Genomic DNA, 19,113 nt, shown 5'->3' with positions numbered 1-19,113 from the left:
CACCAGTGCTAACTTATATGATGAATGCTAATGACACAAAGACACCTTTGCCAAGTAACCTTAAGTGTTTTGAATTAAACTCATAGTCAATCAACTTTAAAGAAATATTGCATAACTGCATAAGCAACATCTAATTAATTTTTACTATTAACCAAGTTTATCACATGTTAAGGCATGCAATAGAACAGTTTAATTTACCTACAGCAGCACTGTTGTCTGTGTTCAGTAATGTTATATATGTTCTGTGTACATAGACACTTTAGTTCTCCACTAAGATGGGATAAAAATGTCCAATATTATATTTCCTAACTCATCTTAAATTCAATTGTTCCATCTGCTTGTGTACAACAGTGTACATTTGATTGTTTGACTATGATTTGTAAATGGTTTCTATGCAGATACTCATTTGTTCGAGATGTTTAATGTTTGTGAAAGAATTATACTTCATGCTCTGGAGTCTGCTGTCCTTATGCAGAATCAGATGGGGCTTTCTGAGGTATTTGCAGTATTTGCTCCATAAGCCTTGTCTCAGAAAAGTATCTGTGTGTCTTTCCTGCATCATATAAAGGATAGAACAAAAATCACAAGAATCATAGACTGAATTTTACAAAACATGTTTATTTTTCTAAAACAAACCAAAAGAAAAAAACAATTAATAAATATATCTGAAAGAGGTAAGCTAAATAGGGCAGGTTTTCCTAAAACGTGTTAATTCTAACATCGTTAGGGATGGGAATCGTTCTTGTAGAGAACCAGTTCCCAATAATCAAATTCCTTGGAATTGTTACTCTGCTTGTCTGGAACCCGCTTATCGCTTCCAGTCGCACTTGCGCTACAGTTAGCTGAATTCAGTTTGTGTGGATAATAGTGGCACAGTCTACAGCATGGATATGGACATAGCTTTATTTTTCTTTTTTTTTGCACAAAAGAACAAAAGCACAGTGGTATAGTGGAAACTGCATCCTGGATGAAAACAGCTGCATTATGCTAGCATAATTTTCGCTCATAGCAAGGACCAATGACTGTAGAAAAGACGGACGACCTGGCTGCACCTGGCTCCTATTGTACAAAAAAGGAAGCCAAAATTTCTTGCTTGTGGGAGCTGCCATGTTATAATTTTAGAGCCAGTTTCTGCAGTAGTGACTTGAGGTGGATTGGCTGTGTCACGCTCCTGCCCACAAACCTGCTGGACATGTCCACGAACATGCCCCCCTACACTTTTTTGACACTCCATTTTATCTGCAGATGGGTTTACTTCAACTGACGACTCGTTAAATTATGCTATTATGAAAAAGAAACACTGCTTATCATCTTATAGTTCTACAACATCTAACATCACTCTGTTGTTAATTTGTTTGCTAGATTAGTCGTTACTATACTGTATTAGAGGCTTGTTGCTAGCTATTTAGCAATGATACACAACAATGTTATTTTCATAGTCAATATGTTTGAATGATTCAGCACTTCTTAGTTTTTGTTATTCTTTTTTAGATGGAGATGACATCAGCTGCACACTCCACAGAAGATTTAAATGGTTTTAGATCCATTAAACTCACAGAGCACTCTACAGCCTGGTAACTAAAAACAGTAGCAGCAGGTTTCATAGAAGTGTAATTTTTTCTTTTCATTTAACAATAGAGTCCACATTATTGTCAACAGCTACATCCACCGTGGGGGGAAACCAGTGAGGAAGACCATCAGGACCAAGTTGGGCTTCCTCAGTCCAGAGGTTTGGAGAATCTTCCTCCCTTTCTTTCATCACAGCTGTCCTGTGCCAGATGTTCTGTTGACCAACTGAGAGAGGCATTATTTCAGAAACTACAGGAAGACTGAAGCTTACAGGGATCGAGGAGGACTCATGATCTTCACCAGCAGCTCCCTCACAGGGAAATCGTCAAATCTGCTCCAGAAGATGGATAAACCCAGCACTTCATGAACACTGTGATGGAGACCTTTGCTTTGTGTGATGTTATTACTACTCAGATAATTCTCAGACACTCTGGACTTTTACATAATGATATTATATTCAGTCATGTAGAAAGCTATATATTAAAATATACATTATCCTCTCTGGTTACTCTGGTATGTAAAAGAATTCCAGATCAGATGTTTTTAGTTCAACATACAAGTGACAACCTTTGACCTTCATCAGGTTTTTAACCTGCGCAAACGCCACCTGTCACAGCCCCGTTCACTGGACCCTATCTGGAGCACCCTTTCAAGTGAGTGTGCAGTTGGATGGAGGTAGGTACAGTATCTGGGGTACCACTTGTGGAGTGGGCAGAGAAAACAGCAGCGATCCCATCCTGCCTGCACCCCAAGACCAAAAAGGAAGTGAGACGGCCCTTGGGGTTGCTCAGGTCGGCAAACCCAGGCACCAACAGGCGGAAGTACTCCGCCAGCCCCAAGAACCCCGGGTCTGCCTGGTCCCGCAACTGCTGTGTGGTCGCCATCTCCTCCAGCATCTGGGCCAGGATTTGGCCAGTAATGCTGCACTAATGAATAAGACTAACTATTCACTAACTATTCACTTAGCTAGCTAAAGTTATTAAGTTAGCTAAAGAGTTGGGATGCTGAGTAAGACTTAAACCTGAAATACAATGGTTTGGACATTCTTTTGCATATTTCCCTACTGTAGGGGTCTCTGCAAGCATACGGGGCTCTGAGAGGGTACAAGATGTCAACTTTGGAATTCTACTGGAAACAATCGATCATATTTTTAGCCAACAGCTACAATAAGCATAACAGTTACTGTTAGGCTATTATTTGTTTACATGATGCTTTTTCTTATACAGGTAATACATTTATTACCAACCTAAGAGTTTATCCGCTGGTCATTTGACATGACGAATGACTTCTGAATACTTAATCTGTGCACCTCAAGATGCTGTAGGTCCGCTCACTAACACTGGGTGCGCAGGTACAACGTAGCACTATTAACCGGCACTTGATTACTCTGCGGCTTTCAAGATGGACCCGGATGTCTAACCCCAAAAACTGAAGTTAAGAACTGAAATTGAATTGTACAACTGAAGTTGAATGGTGTGAAGTGAAACTGTAAGCATTCAAGAGCTAAATATAAATAATGATGGAATACAATTTCAAATTGAATTAATTAATTTTCAAAATATAAAATTCAGTTTCAATTTAGTGACGATCATTTTCAAACCAATACATTGGATTTCAAATTAGGTCTATTCAAATTCAGCTTTAGAAGCTTTTATTCAAGTTGAGCAATTCAGATTCAATCTGAGCAATTCAAATTTGAATTTAACTTATTTAAATTCAGTTTCTGATGGCACAAAGTTCTGCCCATACATAACACCACACATTTATTTTAGGTTTATTGTCCATTCATTTAGAAACCTGTTGCTGGCAAACTGTTCTGAATACTTTGTTTATGCATCCAAACATTACCCAGTGTTGCAGAGTGATATGCACAGAACAATTTGCTCCTTGAGGCACTATTGCTGCGAATTGGCTGGCACTTTTAAGAGGACCCAAACACAGGCCACAGGAGACAAAACTGCACTTTAACTGAGGGCATGTTGATTATTAAGGCAGATAACAGGAACTGAAACACCTAATCCAAAATAATGAAAAACAGACGGTGGAACACCTAAACTGGGGAAGCTAGAATAAACAAAGGACGGTTGGTTCAAAAGCTGGCTCATGAACAAGGTACATGAATCTTTCCAATAACTGGTCAGAAACTAAATACTGCTTATTGCTGCCAACTGTAGCTAAGCCCTGTGTTATAAATGGCTGATCTTGGGGTACAAGAAACGGTGACTGGCTCAGAAACATTTAACATTTTCTTATTACTCCCATTAACAGAAATTAATATGTTATTTTTAATTGTCTCAGACCCCAGAGAATCTTTAAATACGGCAGATTTGGCCATACTACATGCAGTCCTGTTCCCATTGTTAACCACCTCTACTGGACATAGCTATAGGTCGTTCAGGCACAAGGGTTATAATCAGTGGACTTAAGTCTTTAGAAACAGAGTCAGCAGAACAATCATAGTCTCTTTTACTAGGCATCTTGGAAACAAAACCCTCCAAATCTAGCTCCGCTGGATTGATGGTACATGGAACTGATATGGAATCTATAGTCAGTACTGTCTTAGTCTCAGCTCTCTCGGTTCTGAAGAGACCTGGTGGCAAGAAGCCTTCGTTACTCACCTCTGCTGTTTGATCTGGTGGCCCGGCAGCCACTCTCTCTGGAGAGGCTGTTGTTTTCAGTGGCGATGATAGGATGGGACCGGCAGGATAGGACCAAAACGCAGACTCGTGGAGGCAAAAAAACCTCAAACTCAGCTTTATTGCCGAAATGGAGAAAATATAAACTAAATTGAGGTGACTGTTGTTGTGATTTGGCGACTATTTATTTGGTACAAATAAAACTCAATTGAATTGAACTGCCAAGGGTATTCTACTTTCCTACCGAGCTTTCCGTATGGCATCATTTATCGATGGATGAGCTCTTTTTTTTTTCTTTTTTTTCCTTTTGGTGGGGGGGGGAGGGGGGTACCACAGAATTTAAAAACTCCAAACAGTGATTGTTAAAACACTGTGTAGCAACATCAGCATCATTGTAACCCCTCATCAAATTTGGCTCAAGCAAATCAAAAAACCTCTGCTCATGGATCATGAGATTTCATGGTGGTCTGTCCAGAGGAAAACTAAAGTTAAAAATAACAAAAGAATTGTCACTTACTTGCACATCATTGACACAGAGATTAGTTATGTCTAAGCCAAGAGAAAACACAAGGGCCAAGGAGTGGCTTTTAAAGTGAGTGGGTTCAGAGACATGCTGAATAAAATTAAAAGAGCGTGTAATAGATATAAAGTCAGTGGCCATGCTACAGCTAACATCATCAATGTGAGAAACTGTGCAAAAATAGGAGTGCCAAGCTTTGTTGCATTATACGTAAAGTCTTAAGGCTGTAATTAGTGTCAAAGGTGCTTCAACAAAGTATTAAGCAAAAGCTGTGAATATTTATATACATGTTATACTTTTGTTTTTCATTTTTAATTCAATTGGATTCATTTTAAACTGTTGTTACTATAGGGTAGGCTATTGTGTGTAATATTTTGAGGTGAAAGATTCATTTAAACTTGCTCACATACGCTGCTGCACCAGCTTGGTCAATACAGTCTCCAACAACATATAGTTAGTTCCATATAGTTACTGTGCTATCTCCAATCTGCAAAACACTGTGGCAACTTTGATTTTTTGATCAATAGACAAGGGGAAGCCCAGCTTGATGAAGACATCACTGCAATGTTATTTTCCTACCATATACTGAACTTTAAGATTACTTTTTTCTTTTCCTCAGAGACTAAAATCTTTGCCGGATCAGTTTTGCATTGCTCGCATCAAAATACAGTGGCTTGCAAAAGTATTCGGCCCCCTTGAACTTTTCCACATTTTGTCACATTACAGCCACAAACATGAATCAATTTTATTGGAATTCCACATAAAAGACCAATACAAAGTGGTGTACACGTGAGAAGTGGAACGAAAATCAGACATGATTCCAAACATTTTTTACAAATAAATAACTGCAAAGTGGGGTGTGCGTAATTATTCAGCCCCCTGAGTCAATACTTTGTAGAACCACCTTTTGCTGCAATTCCAGCTGCCAGTCTTTTAGGGTATGTCTCTACCAGCTTTGCACATCTACAGACTGAAATCCTTGCCCATTCTTCTTTGCAAAACAGCTCCAGCTCAGTCAGATTAGATGGACAGTGTTTGTGAACAGCAGTTTTCAGATCTTGCCACAGATTCTGGATTGGATTTAGACACCAGACAGGTCAGGGATAAAGTTATTGAGAAATTTAAAGCAGGCTTAGGCCAAATAAAGATTTCTCAAGCCTTGAACATCCCACGGAGCACTGTTCAAGCCATCATTCAGAAATGGAAGGAGTATGGCACAACTGTAAACCTACCAAGACAAGGCCGTCCACCTAAACTCACAGGCCGAACAAGGAGAGCGCTGATCAGAAATGCAGCCAAGAGGCCCATGGTGACTCTGGACGAGCTGCAGAGATCTACAGCTCAGGTGGGGGAATCTGTCCATAGGACAACTATTAGTCGTGCACTGCACAAAGTTGGTCTTTATGGAAGAGTGGCAAGAAGAAAGCCATTGTTAACAGGAAACCATAAGAAGTCCCGTTTGCAGTTTGCCACAAGCCATGTGGGGGACACAGCAAACATGTGGAAGAAGGTGCTCTGGTCAGATGAGACCAAAATGCAAAACGCTATGTGTGGCGGGAAACTAACACTGCACATCACTCTGAACACACCATCCCCACTGTCAGATATGGTGGTGGCAGCATCATGCTCTGGGGGTGCTTCTCTTCAGCAGGGACAGGGAAGCTGGTCAGAGTTGATGGGAAGATGGATGGAGCCAAATACAGGGCAACCTTGGAAGAAAACCTCTTGGAGTCTGCAAAAGACTTGAGACTGGGGCGGAGGTTCACCTTCCAGCAGGACAACGACCCTAAACATAAAGCCAGGCCAACAATGGAATGGTTTACAACAAAACATATCCATGTGTTAGAATGGCCCAGTCAAAGTCCAGATCTAAATCCAATCCAGAATCTGTGGCAAGATCTGAAAACTGCTGTTCACAAACGCTGTCCATCTAATCTGACTGAGCTGGAGCTGTTTTGCAAAGAAGAATGGGCAAGGATTTCAGTCTCTAGATGTGCAAAGCTGGTAGAGACATACCCTAAAAGACTGGCAGCTGTAACTGCAGCAAAAGGTGGTTCTACAAAGTATTGACTCAGGGGGCTGAATAATTACGCACACCCCACTTTGCAGTTATTTATTTGTAAAAAATGTTTGGAATCATGTCTGATTTTCGTTCCACTTCTCACGTGTACACCACTTTGTATTGGTCTTTCACGTGGAATTCCAATAAAATTGATTCATGTTTGTGGCTGTAATGTGACAAAATGTGGAAAAGTTCAAGGGGGCCGAATACTTTTGCAAGCCACTGTATGTTCAATCCAAGTCATTTTGGAAGGTGTGTCCCCAAAGCAAGATGGATAACTTCTAATATAGATCAGCTCAATATGTTTGTCAATAGGCAAATAACCCAAAAATAACTCAAAATTCTGAAGTTCATTGATTTGGTTTTAACAAGTTAATGTGGCAAAGTTTGCTTTTCTCCAAAGGCCTCCCGAAGCTAATACTCAGCAGATATAGTCCCCAGAATATCAATCAACCACAAATGACCAAACTGTGACTAATAACTCAGACTTTCTCTAAAGGCAAACCCAAAGATACGACTAGCCAATTTAGTGTACACAAATGTAACACTGAAGTCTTACAAAATACCACACCAAGCTTTTAATTAAGCATAAAAAACTTGAGAACAAGATAATTGTGCAGACGAGTCTCCATTTGTCACAACCTGGCTCAAAGTATGTGATAAAAAAAGAACAAGAACACATATAGAGTTTGGAGGCCATTGGACTGGTTCTTATATAGCACTTTTCTACTCTATCTGAGCACTCAAAGCACTTTAAACAATTTGTTCATTCACCCAATCACACCCATTTAGTGCTATGTAACTAACATTCATACATTCTTTCACACTCCGATGGATGCATCAAAGGGCAACCTGGGGCTAGTATCTTGTCCAAGGATATTTGGCATGCAGACTGGAGCAGACTAGAATCGAACCACCAACCTTCCGGTTAGTAGGTGACCTGCTCTATCACCTGAGCTCCAGCCACCCCTGAAATTTCATGATATTTCAGTTAAATAAAATAAAGACACCAAAAAATAGCTTGAACGACTGTCAGCATATCAATACATGATGTCTGAATTCACAGAGGGTATTTGAGAGAGCATGTGCTAAAAAACAAAACTGAAATACTTTATCAGCTAAGCAGCGTCCATGAAAAATAAGCAGAGAAGAAACCCAAGAGGTTCTGGCAGGGCTAGTTTATACACCAGAGCCCTGACTGCTCAGGTGTGCTGCCATTTCAAATTGGGTCAGTTCCACCCACCATACAGGCAACAAGAAAGCAAGGCAAGCACTATCTATAATATATAAAGAATAATAAAAATCTAAGACCCTTCAAGTTACCAATCAAAGCAGTTTTGTTGTATTGTCCAATGCCAAAATCAAAATGAACCCAATCTTTATGTTAAAAATTAAAAAATATTTTATGTTTGCTGTCAGATATCTAAACCAAAATTATTTTTAACTGGTACTTATTCAGCAAAATAACTTCAATTACTTCAATTAACTCAAACTGAAAAAAGAGAAACTCAAAATATTGAAGTTAATAGATTTTTGGGGGAAATTACGTTTACACAATGTAATTAACTACTTTGAGTATTAGGGTTTAAAGTGTATTATATTATTTCTTTGCGGTTTGACCTGTTTCGCTTAGGATATTGAAAACTAGGAAAGTGTGCTTGTGTTTAACGGTTTAACTGCGGGGCTGAAACCTCCAGTCCACAAATAAGCTCCTCCGAGCGTGCAAAGGCATGAACATCCCGTGCACAAAGCTACACCAACAAGAGCTGCCAAGAGGCTTCACAATATCAGATGCACTGGAAGCACCGAAGGACAGCATCGGCATGCTGCCGGGTGCTAGAAGAGATACATGTGTGGAGGATGTGCGCGCATCAGGTACTAATCCTTCTCTGCCAGGGGAAGAGAGAGCGGGCTGAAAAATCGCCATCACATCGTTTCAAAAGTGAGACTCCGCATATCGTGAGGAAAGCAGGGGGGAGGAGAGGCGAGCAGGAGGACTGGGCTAGTAAAGGACGCCACCATCATATCTCTGAATGGCTGCCCTGTTCTCTCTTAAGAAGCGGCAAGCCAAACCCACTGGGGTGAGGACTGACACAGCGTACATAAAGCGCCGCAGCGAGTGTTAACTACCAGATCACCCTTCGCCTTTTTGTCGTCCAGCAGACTGACGTGGATTAATCAGTACCAGGGTAGCATACAGTTGGAGCAGCCATGTCTCATGGATGGGGATACGAACCGACCAACGGTGAGGATCTTAGAGCATCCTCCCGGGTTTGCTGCAGGAGAAGATGTTGCCACACTCAACTCCGTTTTGTATATAGTTGTGTAGACAGTGGCAAATATTACAAACAACAATTTGTCGATTTTCTATAATAATTTCATTGCTTAAACAATATACCACTGCGGCTAAGCCTGGGGTAGGAGCAGACCTAGAGAGACCCTGTTCGTTTACAGAAGCTAAGCATTCTTATTTATTTATTCCTTTATGATTAAACATTAAAACCATAATTGTATTTTAATGAATGGATTTTATTACAGTATTTTTTTTAATGAAAATAAATATGTAATTTTGTTTGTTTTGATAAGTTAGTTGTTAGTTTTGTTAGTTAAGATAACTGTTTCTCTGGGACACATTTTCTGTAATTTTATGTTCAAAATAAAAACGGGCTGTTATGTTTTATTTAGTAATATATTTATTTAATTATATATATATATATAGAATATTTTTTCACTGTCTATAATACCTTGATGTTATAGATAGGAATAAAATGGGAAAACGTTGTATGTATGTGTAAGTGAAGTGGAGATTTAGAGCTGAGGACACTTTGGAAGAAACTTATCTTGAAAAAATGGCTTTTAAAACTACAATTTATGGATTATAAATAGACTTGACTATTACAACCTTTCATTAGAAATTGTATGAAAGTTTCTGTATCTAACCTACATGTGAGGTATTATCTAGCAATTTATTTGCCAAGTGTAATAGATTTCCAATACTCACTGTTTTCATACTGTTAGCATTTACCTTGGAAAGAACTCAGATACTTTGAAAGTCATTTGTATCTTATGTATTGTGGTACTGCTGCTTTTATTAACTAAACAACTTCAACATCAAGGTTCTCATTTAGGTCAGTAGCAGTATGATAGTTTAAACATGTGTTAATTTTTCAACTCTCTCATAAAGGATGTGAGCACCTGAACCTTGAGACCTTGTACTTGATAAACAGAAATGAGAAATTAAATATAAGTTCTACATTTCTTAGTCATAAACATGGTATATTTACATTTAACTTCAGTTTGAAAAACCAATAGAAATGGTACATTTTAAAATTCTCAGTATACTTATGTATAGCATGGAGAGTCATATGTGGAATGTATGACGAAGGTGTGATGTTAACGCATGCATGTATTTGCAGGACCTGACACATGGGCTGCAGATTTCCCCGTAGCTAATGGGCCCAGGCAGTCTCCCATTAACATAATCCCTAAAGAAGCTCATTATGACCCATCTCTGAAGGCTCTGAAAATCAGCTACGACCCCTCAAACACCAAGGGCATTCTGAACAATGGGCACTCCTTCCAGGTGGACTTTGTGGATGACACAGACAGCTCCAGTAAGTACAGAGCCACAAAAAAGATATTCATCTAGTTATTTAGACATGTCTTGTAAGATGTGGCTAAATCATCAAATAAATGTCTAGATGTCCAATGCAATCTTCTTAATGTTTTGTACAGTTATAAAGCCTTATGGACAAAAGTATAATGAGTATAATATAATATTCATTATATTGCAGTTGTGTAGAAGAGGGTCAGAAAATGTGAGTCTTTGATTAAAAAATTCTAAAGTGTATGTCATTCTGTACATTTACAGTTGATTCTAGCATTAGTTAGCTTTATCTGTCTTGTTTATGCATCCACCCCTGCTGTATGTACTGTAGTAGATAAGAGTGATGATGTCAGCATGCAGTTAATCATAATCAGCTCTATTTCATTATCTGCAGGTCAACAGACATCTACAGTACCCCACCCTGTTATACTATACTATACTAGTACTTTTACTGTTCACCTTTTATTCAGTGTACTGCATGTCATTACAAAAGTAAAAGTAAACACAGAATTAAGTCATTTTACTCAGTTCAAAAAGTTAAAAAAAATTGAGAACCAGAAAAGACTTAAAATCCCGTGTTAACCTCAGACTCTGAAAATCCTGGGTCTTTTGCTTTTTCAATTCTGAATAGCAAAGATCAACACATGCAAAATCTGTCCTTTCCTGACTGTGGCCCCAATGATTATGATGTTCTGTTATTACTAGCCTTGACTGGGGGTCCTATTTCTGGAGTCTACCGTCTGAGGCAGTTTCATTTCCACTGGGGAGGAAGTGACAACAGAGGCTCTGAGCACACTCTCAATGGCATCAAGTTCCCCTGTGAGGTAAAAAGATCTTGACACTGCATAGGATTAAAAACGGTCTGTTGTGTAAACAACTATTTAGTTGTCACTTTACTTTCTTCAGATTTGTGCTTTAATATTTCAACTTTGCTTGATTTTCTTGTTAGCTTCACTTGGTGCACTGGAACACTAAGTACCCCAGTTTTGGAGAGGCAGCTGACAAGCCTGATGGACTTGCTGTAGTGGGGGTATTTCTAAAGGTGAACCATCAGTGATCAGTCACATTTAGCCACTGTACTAGAGGTATAGGAGGTGGGGAGATGCTTTTTAATGATATTTAATATTCATGGCCTTGGGATTCTGAGGGTAAAAAGTTCAAAATGAATAAAGTAAAAACAAAAAATGTTAAATATAAAATTTTGTTGTCTTCACATTGTGTTCCAGATTGGTGCTGCCAACCCCCGCCTTCAGAAAGTTCTGGATGCTTTGGATGCCATCAAGAACAAGGTAAAATCAGCTGTCTCAGAATTGTTAAAATGCAGGTTTGCTGAAAACAAATGTGCTCGTACTGTTTGTGCAGAGCAGTTTAAAGGCATTGGAAACTAATGATGCCACTATCATGGTTTTTCTTTTGGTATTTCCTTTCTTCCATTTTCTCTTCCCTCATGCCTACAGGGAAAGCAGACAACCTTTGCTAACTTTGATCCAAAGACTCTTCTTCCTGGTTCCCTGGATTATTGGACCTATGATGGCTCTTTGACGACTCCTCCCCTCCTAGAGAGTGTCACCTGGATTGTACTAAAGGAGCCAATCAGCGTCAGCCCTGCACAAGTACTTATCTTGGCCCCCAACCCCATCCCTTTCACACACATAGGCAATGTTTAGTTATAACTATTTGATTCAATTCAATTTTATTTATATAGCACTATATCACAACAACAGTCACCCAAGGTTCTTTATATTGTAAGACCCTACAATAACCCTACAATAATACCAAGAAAATCCCAACGATAATATAACCTCAACGAGCAAGCACTTGGCGACAGTGTTATAAGGGGTTTAGGTAGAATGTCAGAGTGTGAGTGTATTAGTCCAAAGAAAATATACACTTTAGTACATGTGCACGAATGTGTACATGCTTTTTAGTCATTTTGTCAGCTGAGAATGCTGATAGATTTTCACATCAAATAGGAAAGTGAAAGCAAAGTATTAAGCTTCATAGACTCATGAACACAATTTCATTGTTGTTGATTAAAGAGAACAGGCTGTTTACCTGTTACTCTGTTTTTTACAGTATAATCATACACACATTTGTATGACTATACATTTCATTTAGTGGTTGTGCATGGTTTGGGGGGCCAGAATGTTGATCTAAACATTATCACTGTCAAGAGTGAAGTTACAGAAGCCATATCAGACTTAGTAGGGTGGGTCTAAACCTTAAGTAACTGGTGTTTCACTTAGATTACACTGACAGCCTGTATCTCCAGGGGGCAGTTTGCACTCATGAATGTAACCCTCATGTGACACAAAACTCACACAGAGGTGGCAATAAGCGTTCTCCACTAACATTAAATGTGCTCATACATTTATAAGACACGCATATATATAGATATAGTTATTTTCCACAAAGTAGAAATCAGTGCAGTAACACTGAAATACAGTGCAACATGTATTTAGTGACAGATAAATGGAAACTTTGGCCTGCTAAAGTAAATTCAGATCACCAGCTAGCTAAAGGCTAAATGACTCCCAGTGAAATAGTTATTTTAACAATTTTACTGCTTTAGGCATTTATCTTTCTTTCTCTCTCTCTCACACACACACATACACTGCAGTGAGATTATTCCATGTTGTCTTAGTAATTTAATTTTTTAACATCTTTCATTCCACATTTTAGTCCTAGCACACTGATGTTCAACTAATCCTGTCCTGGGAATCCTGTGTGAAACAGTGGTGTGAATGTTCTCAGAAAAGTGTATGAAGAAAAGTTCTTTTAGCTTCAGTCTGGTTAAACCAATGCCTTCATCAAATTGGACCAAAAAGCCATTTGACATGATCAGGGAATGCTAAAAAGGAAACTTTTATTGGATGGGTCTCTCCCACATACCAACCACTTGCATGTAACATTAACTAATGACACTTCAATGGCTGTGAGGTGGATGAAGCATTATTTCATTAAAAAGTTTATTATTTGCTTATGCATGTATTACTGTTGGGTAGAAGTGCACTGTGAGCGTACATGTAAAATAGGCTGTTTTATATAATACTGAGCTGAAAACGTCTTTCTTTAATTTTAAATAAGGCTTAATGATGATTACAATTTGAAATAGCTCTTTGTTAAATGTGTCTGTGTGGGAACATTACGGTGAAATGGTTTTGTTCACCTATAAAAAATTTAAAAAGTAATGTACATCATGTAGTACTTTTTGAAAGGTAGTGTACTTGCTTACTAGAGACAGTAACTGGTTACATTGCAACACTGACTGTGTAATTTTGTAAGTTATCAATATAACCAGCCCTTGGTGATACTACAGAGTATACATTCACCTCTCACTTGTAATCTGCTAATCTAATCTGCTTGGTGATGATTGCTAGAAATTGAACAATGCAACTCCATAATTCTGCAGAAGTCCATGGAAACATGATCTTTTATTACTCTCCCTTTGCCACTTTCCTTCCTCATTAGATGGCCAAGTTTCGCAGCCTCCTCTTCACCGGAGATGGAGAAGCTCCATGCTGCATGGTGGACAACTACCGCCCTCCACAGCCTCTCAAGGGCCGCCTGGTCCGTGCATCCTTCAAATAAGCCCTTCTTCCTTGTCAGATCCTCTTACTCTTTTCTTCTTCTTTTGGTGAACATTCCTGTTCCCTGTGTGCAGGCTTTACTTACTTTATTTTTGCTCTGTTGAAATCACATGGAAAATTGTAACAGCCAATAACAATGATGTAGGACTTCTAGTTAGATTAGATTAAATATATTTTCTTTGCAGTATCTGCATTGTTAATAAAACAACAACAAAATCTTTCCAAGTGAGTTATTATTTAGTAAGTAAGTATCAGTAAACAATAATATCTAATATCTAAACAATAATATATAGTTATTGTTATCAATTTCATCAAAAAGACACTGTAGACTAGGTTTGCTTTTAATTTGTCATATAAAGCACAAATGATCTTTTCATGAACAGTTTCCTGTTTATGAAACAAAAGTCTGCTTAATGTTCTTCTTAAAGTCTTCTAAATCTTTCCTCGTGTTTAAACTTTGCCTTTATCAACATTTTGAAGCTTTCTATGAATTGATTATGTTGTGAATTGTGCTGCAGACAGCTGCTCAGATTGTCAAAGGCTTACCGATGGCTAATTCTGCCACTGGTCAGTAAACTGGTCAGCAAAAACAGGAAGTGACTGAACTTGGATATGGCATTCTTCTGTAGTCGTACTCATCATTTTACACACTATACAGCAGTTGGAGCCACCACCTATCAGGTAGTGCTTTTACGTAAGTAGATTTGACTTTTGACCCCCCCATTATGGTACATTATGGTACGATAACAGAAGTAAGTCTGTTGTTAAGGACTGTCTAATCTAGCTTTAACCAATAGTACAACCAAAGGCCATGTGCATTCCTGTGGATATGGCTTATCCTCTCAGTGGCACTACAATACATTTTATTCATGTCATTTAATTTTCTTTTCTTCCTTTTTTTTTGTTTGTTTGTGTACCGGTCACCACAGTGCCTTAACCACTGTCTTGAAGGCTATTTTTCCATTCTTTCTTTCTTTGGTTTGTTTGTTTGTTTACCGGTCACCACAGTGCCTTAACTGCTGTCTTTAAGACAAATTGGAAAGTGCCTTTAGCTTATTCTCCATTTAACTAAGTTTAAATAAATAGCAGGTATTTATGAGAGACCAGAGCAATGTTACTTTTATTTTTCATATCAATTGTTTTAGGGTGTATCTATAGTAAAACAGGTTTAACTGCTTATAGTCACATTACACGTGGAAATGCCTGTGAGACTCTTTCACTTAATAAATGGAAAAGTGCAACAATTTAAAAAAAAAAAGTATTATTGTCTTATTTCACAGCAATATTTGTTCTTATTTTGGGAATTAACTGGATTTGCTACAGTTCATTTTATATATGCTTGGTTTCCAGAGGAATCTCATCTTAAAATCTCTTGTTAAAGAATAAAAGTGATCTTCTCACTTGCATCATTTAGCAGGTTCAGTTTTTACTTCTTTAGTAAATTATCAGCCAAGGATCAAGGATTAGCACATAATTTTCTATACACATTCAAAATCAATAGACAATGAATCCTTCTGACTTTGTTAATCTTCCGTATATCCGAAAAAGACAGGCAATAATTGCATCATTTTTGTCAAATATTTTGTCAAGATATCAAAATCCATCCAATCTCTCCAGCGTGTTCTGGGTCTACAACAGGTCCTGGAACATCTCTCCCTGGAATTTCCCACGAAGCATCCTAACAGCTCCCTGTACGACTTCATCTGGCTCTTTTCAATGTGCAGGAGTAGCATTCTGTCCCAAATCACTGAACTTGTCACGCTATGTCTAAGAGAAACACCAGCCACCCTTCAGAAAAGCTCATTTCTACCACTTGTATCCACAATATCATTCATCATCAGAGCAGAGCTTGAGATTGAATAATGGATTGGGGCAGTGCCAATCTGTTGTGACGATGAAAGAACTGAGCATAAAAGCAAAGCTGCTGATTTCCGGAGTTACTCGGAAATCTTACAGAGGAGGGGTGTGTTTATATATTAATCAGAAATGGTGTAAAAACTCTATCGTCCGTGAACAGGTGTGTCTGCCGGATATTGAGGTTCTCTCCATGTCTATGAGGAAATTCCCGCAGACCAATGTCACTGTTGTGTCCATCCTAAAGCGAACCCAAAGATTGCGGCTGACACCATCTCCAACGTTGTGTACTCACTCCAATCTCTCTCTCCTGAGGCCCCTAATATTATTCTGGGGGACTTTAATCACTGTGATTTGAAGAAAACATTGGGCAGTTTCTATCAACATGTGAACTGTCCTACACACTTCAATAAAAGTCTGGATCTATGTTATGGTTCCATAAAAGGTGCGTATACATCTGTGGCAGGCCCCGCCCTCAGATCCTCTGACCACAACACGGTGCATCTCCTGCCAGTTTATAATACTGTGCTGAGGAGCGAGAAGGTGAGGAAACACCACATAAAAGTTTGGAGTAACAACGCCTCTTTAGCCCTGCAGGGATGCTTTGACTGTACTGACTGGTTGGTGTTTGTGGAGTCATCCAGAAACATGAATGAACTGACGGACATTGTCTCCAACTATATCTCCTTTTGTAGAGATATGATTATTCCTTCCTTCAAGTTGTGCAATTTTTTTTCTCTAATAATAAACTATGGTCTTTGACAGCTCTTATGAGGCTGATTCATAAAAGGAAGAAAGCTTTTAATTCAATTCAATTCAGTTTTATTTATATAGTGCCAAATCACAACAACAGTCGCCTCAAGTCACTTTATATTGTAAGTAGGGGTGCAACGATACACAAAATTCACGGTTCGGTTCGATACTTTGGTGTCACGGTTCGATATTTCTTCGATACAAAAAAATATTCATGCCTTTTTAATTTGTCATTTATTAAAATTATAAATATATATTTTAACTCAAAAGTACAGTTTTTAAATTTAATGTTGCTGAAACGACAAAGTAATAAAAAAAATAAATATCTGATGGAGAAATCCCTCATCTTTGGAAAAGAGAGTTTATTACAGAGAAATGGCTCTTTCCAAAATAAAAGCTATACTATACGCTTCTTCTGGGGTATATTCTCAGCAGCATATTAAACATATCAGGTCCCCATAAGGAGAATCATTTTATTGATTTTATGGCGGCGTGTGCGCCGCTTTCTCCGGGAAGAGGAAGCGGGCGGGGTACACAGCCGAGCCTCTGGCGCGGGAGCCTCCATTGAGCCGAGGTGGGAGGCGGGGCCGCTGTGCCATGGCGAGGTTGAAGGTCCGGTGAATGAGGCAGGTGGCGTGTGAGCGAGGAGCAGACCCGCGAGAGAGGGAGCCGCCGAAGCGCGGCGCGAAACGCCCACTCTCCGCGGCACGAAACGCCCACTCTCCGCAGCAGATGCTCTGGTGCAGGGGAGGTAGCAGGTGGGTGAACGCGGCGTCTCCGAGGCCCGCCCAGAGCCAAGCGAGTACCCTCGAAGACGTGCTCTCGCTCCGCGAAGAGCCGATGTCTCTCCTTAAGCTTTTCCGCCCACAAGGAGAGCGCTGCCTCCTGTCGCTCAAAAAGGTCCGAGTCCGCTGGGTCAAAAGCGTGTCTTCTTGGCACGGGTCGTGTCATTCTGTCAGGGGTTGTGTGTGGAGGCGTGGAAGAGATAACCCAAATGCAGGACTCACGGTGCAGAACGAAGAGGATTTATTGGAGCGAGTGAATGGACAAAGCAGGAACGGCAAGACGGACTAGCTGACTGAAAGACTGAGTGGCTGGCTGAATAACTGAACACAGACGGGAACGACAGTAATGTCAACGACAACATCAACATCACGACACTGGACTGGTGGAACTGAGGAACATAAATACACAGGCTGAATGATGAGTGATTAGAGACAGGTGAAAGAACAGCTGAGCATAATGAACTAATGATAAATGGGAAGAGAGCTAGAACATAATGCACAGAGTAAGGCTAACACAATAAAACAGGAAGTAGAACATGCAGAGGATAAACAATGAACACGAACTGAAAAAACCGGGTCAACGGCCCAGGAACCCTGACACACATCTACTGTGATAAAGTCTACTCCCCACTGCCGTGTAATCAATTATTGTAAATGTAAATGTTATCAGGAAATGATCAGACAGCAGAGGGTTTTCAGGAAACACTGTTAAATGTTCAGTTTCTATGCCATATGTTAAAACAAGATCTAGAGTGTGATTAAAGTGGTGGGTGGGTTCTTTTACATTTTGAGAAAAGCCAATTGAGTCTAATAACAGATTAAATGCCATGTTGAGGCTGTCATTTTTAGCATCTACATGGATGTTAAAATCACCCACAATAATTATTTTATCTGAGCTGAGCACTAAATCAGATAAAAAGTCTGAGAAATCAGACAGAAACTCTGTGTAAGGCCCAGGTGGACGATAGATGATAACAAGTAAGACTGGTTTCTGAGTTTTACAGCTGGGGTGGACAAGGCTAAGCATCAGGCTTTCAAATGAATTAAAAGTCTGTCTGGGTCTTTGGTTGATTAATAGGCTGGTGTGAAAACTTGCTGCCACACCGCCCCCTCGGCCTGTGCTTCGAGGTTTCTGGTAGTTAGAAAGACTCGAGGGTGTTGACATAACATAATCATCATGCTGCAACCAGGTTTCTGTAAGGCAGAGTAAATCGATTTGTTGATCAATTATTAAGTCATGTACTAACAGAGACTTGGAGGAGAGAGACCTAATATTTAATAATCCACATTTCACTGTTTTACTCTTTGGTTCAGATGTGGATACTGTATTGTTCTTTCTTTGTGAGTTTTTATGTTTAAGTTGTTTATGGCTGGTTTTTAGTTAGTTTTTTGTCTGTTTGGGAGCTGACATAGTCTCTATGGAGATGGGGTTTTGGGGGGGTATCAGGTCGAGAGAAGCTGCAGAGAAGACTGCAGCTCTGCTTCCTGGTCCCAACTCTGGATAGTCATATTTTGGGGCGTTTAATAAATTTGACTAGATTTCTAGAAATGAGAGCTGCTCCATGCAAAGTGGGATGGATGCCGTCTCTCCTAACAAGACCAGGTTTCCTCCAGAAGGTTTGCCAATTATCTATGAAGCCCACATCGTTTCTGGGACACCACTCAGACAGCCAGCAATTTAAGGAGAACATGCGGCTAAACATGTCACTCCTGGTCTGATTGGGGAGGGGACCAGAG

General features: G+C 39.4%; 1 protein-coding gene across 1 annotated transcript; it reads left to right on the top strand.

The window, feature by feature from the left end:
* The first annotated feature begins 8,679 nt into the window (after positions 1-8,679).
* Positions 8,680-15,085, top strand: cahz (carbonic anhydrase). The gene is made up of 7 exons (XM_063461449.1): positions 8,680-9,032; positions 10,204-10,401; positions 11,100-11,218; positions 11,344-11,436; positions 11,621-11,683; positions 11,852-12,007; positions 13,866-15,085. The coding sequence occupies exons 1-7, from the start codon at positions 8,999-9,001 to the stop codon at positions 13,983-13,985; spliced, it is 783 nt and encodes a 260-aa protein (XP_063317519.1). The 5' UTR covers positions 8,680-8,998; the 3' UTR covers positions 13,986-15,085.
* Positions 15,086-19,113: the final 4,028 nt, after the last annotated feature.

Source organism: Pelmatolapia mariae, linkage group LG18 (assembly GCF_036321145.2).
Source record: "Pelmatolapia mariae isolate MD_Pm_ZW linkage group LG18, Pm_UMD_F_2, whole genome shotgun sequence".
NCBI classification, from domain to species: Eukaryota; Metazoa; Chordata; class Actinopteri; order Cichliformes; family Cichlidae; genus Pelmatolapia; species Pelmatolapia mariae.
This window is presented reverse-complemented; position numbering and strand designations above follow the sequence as displayed.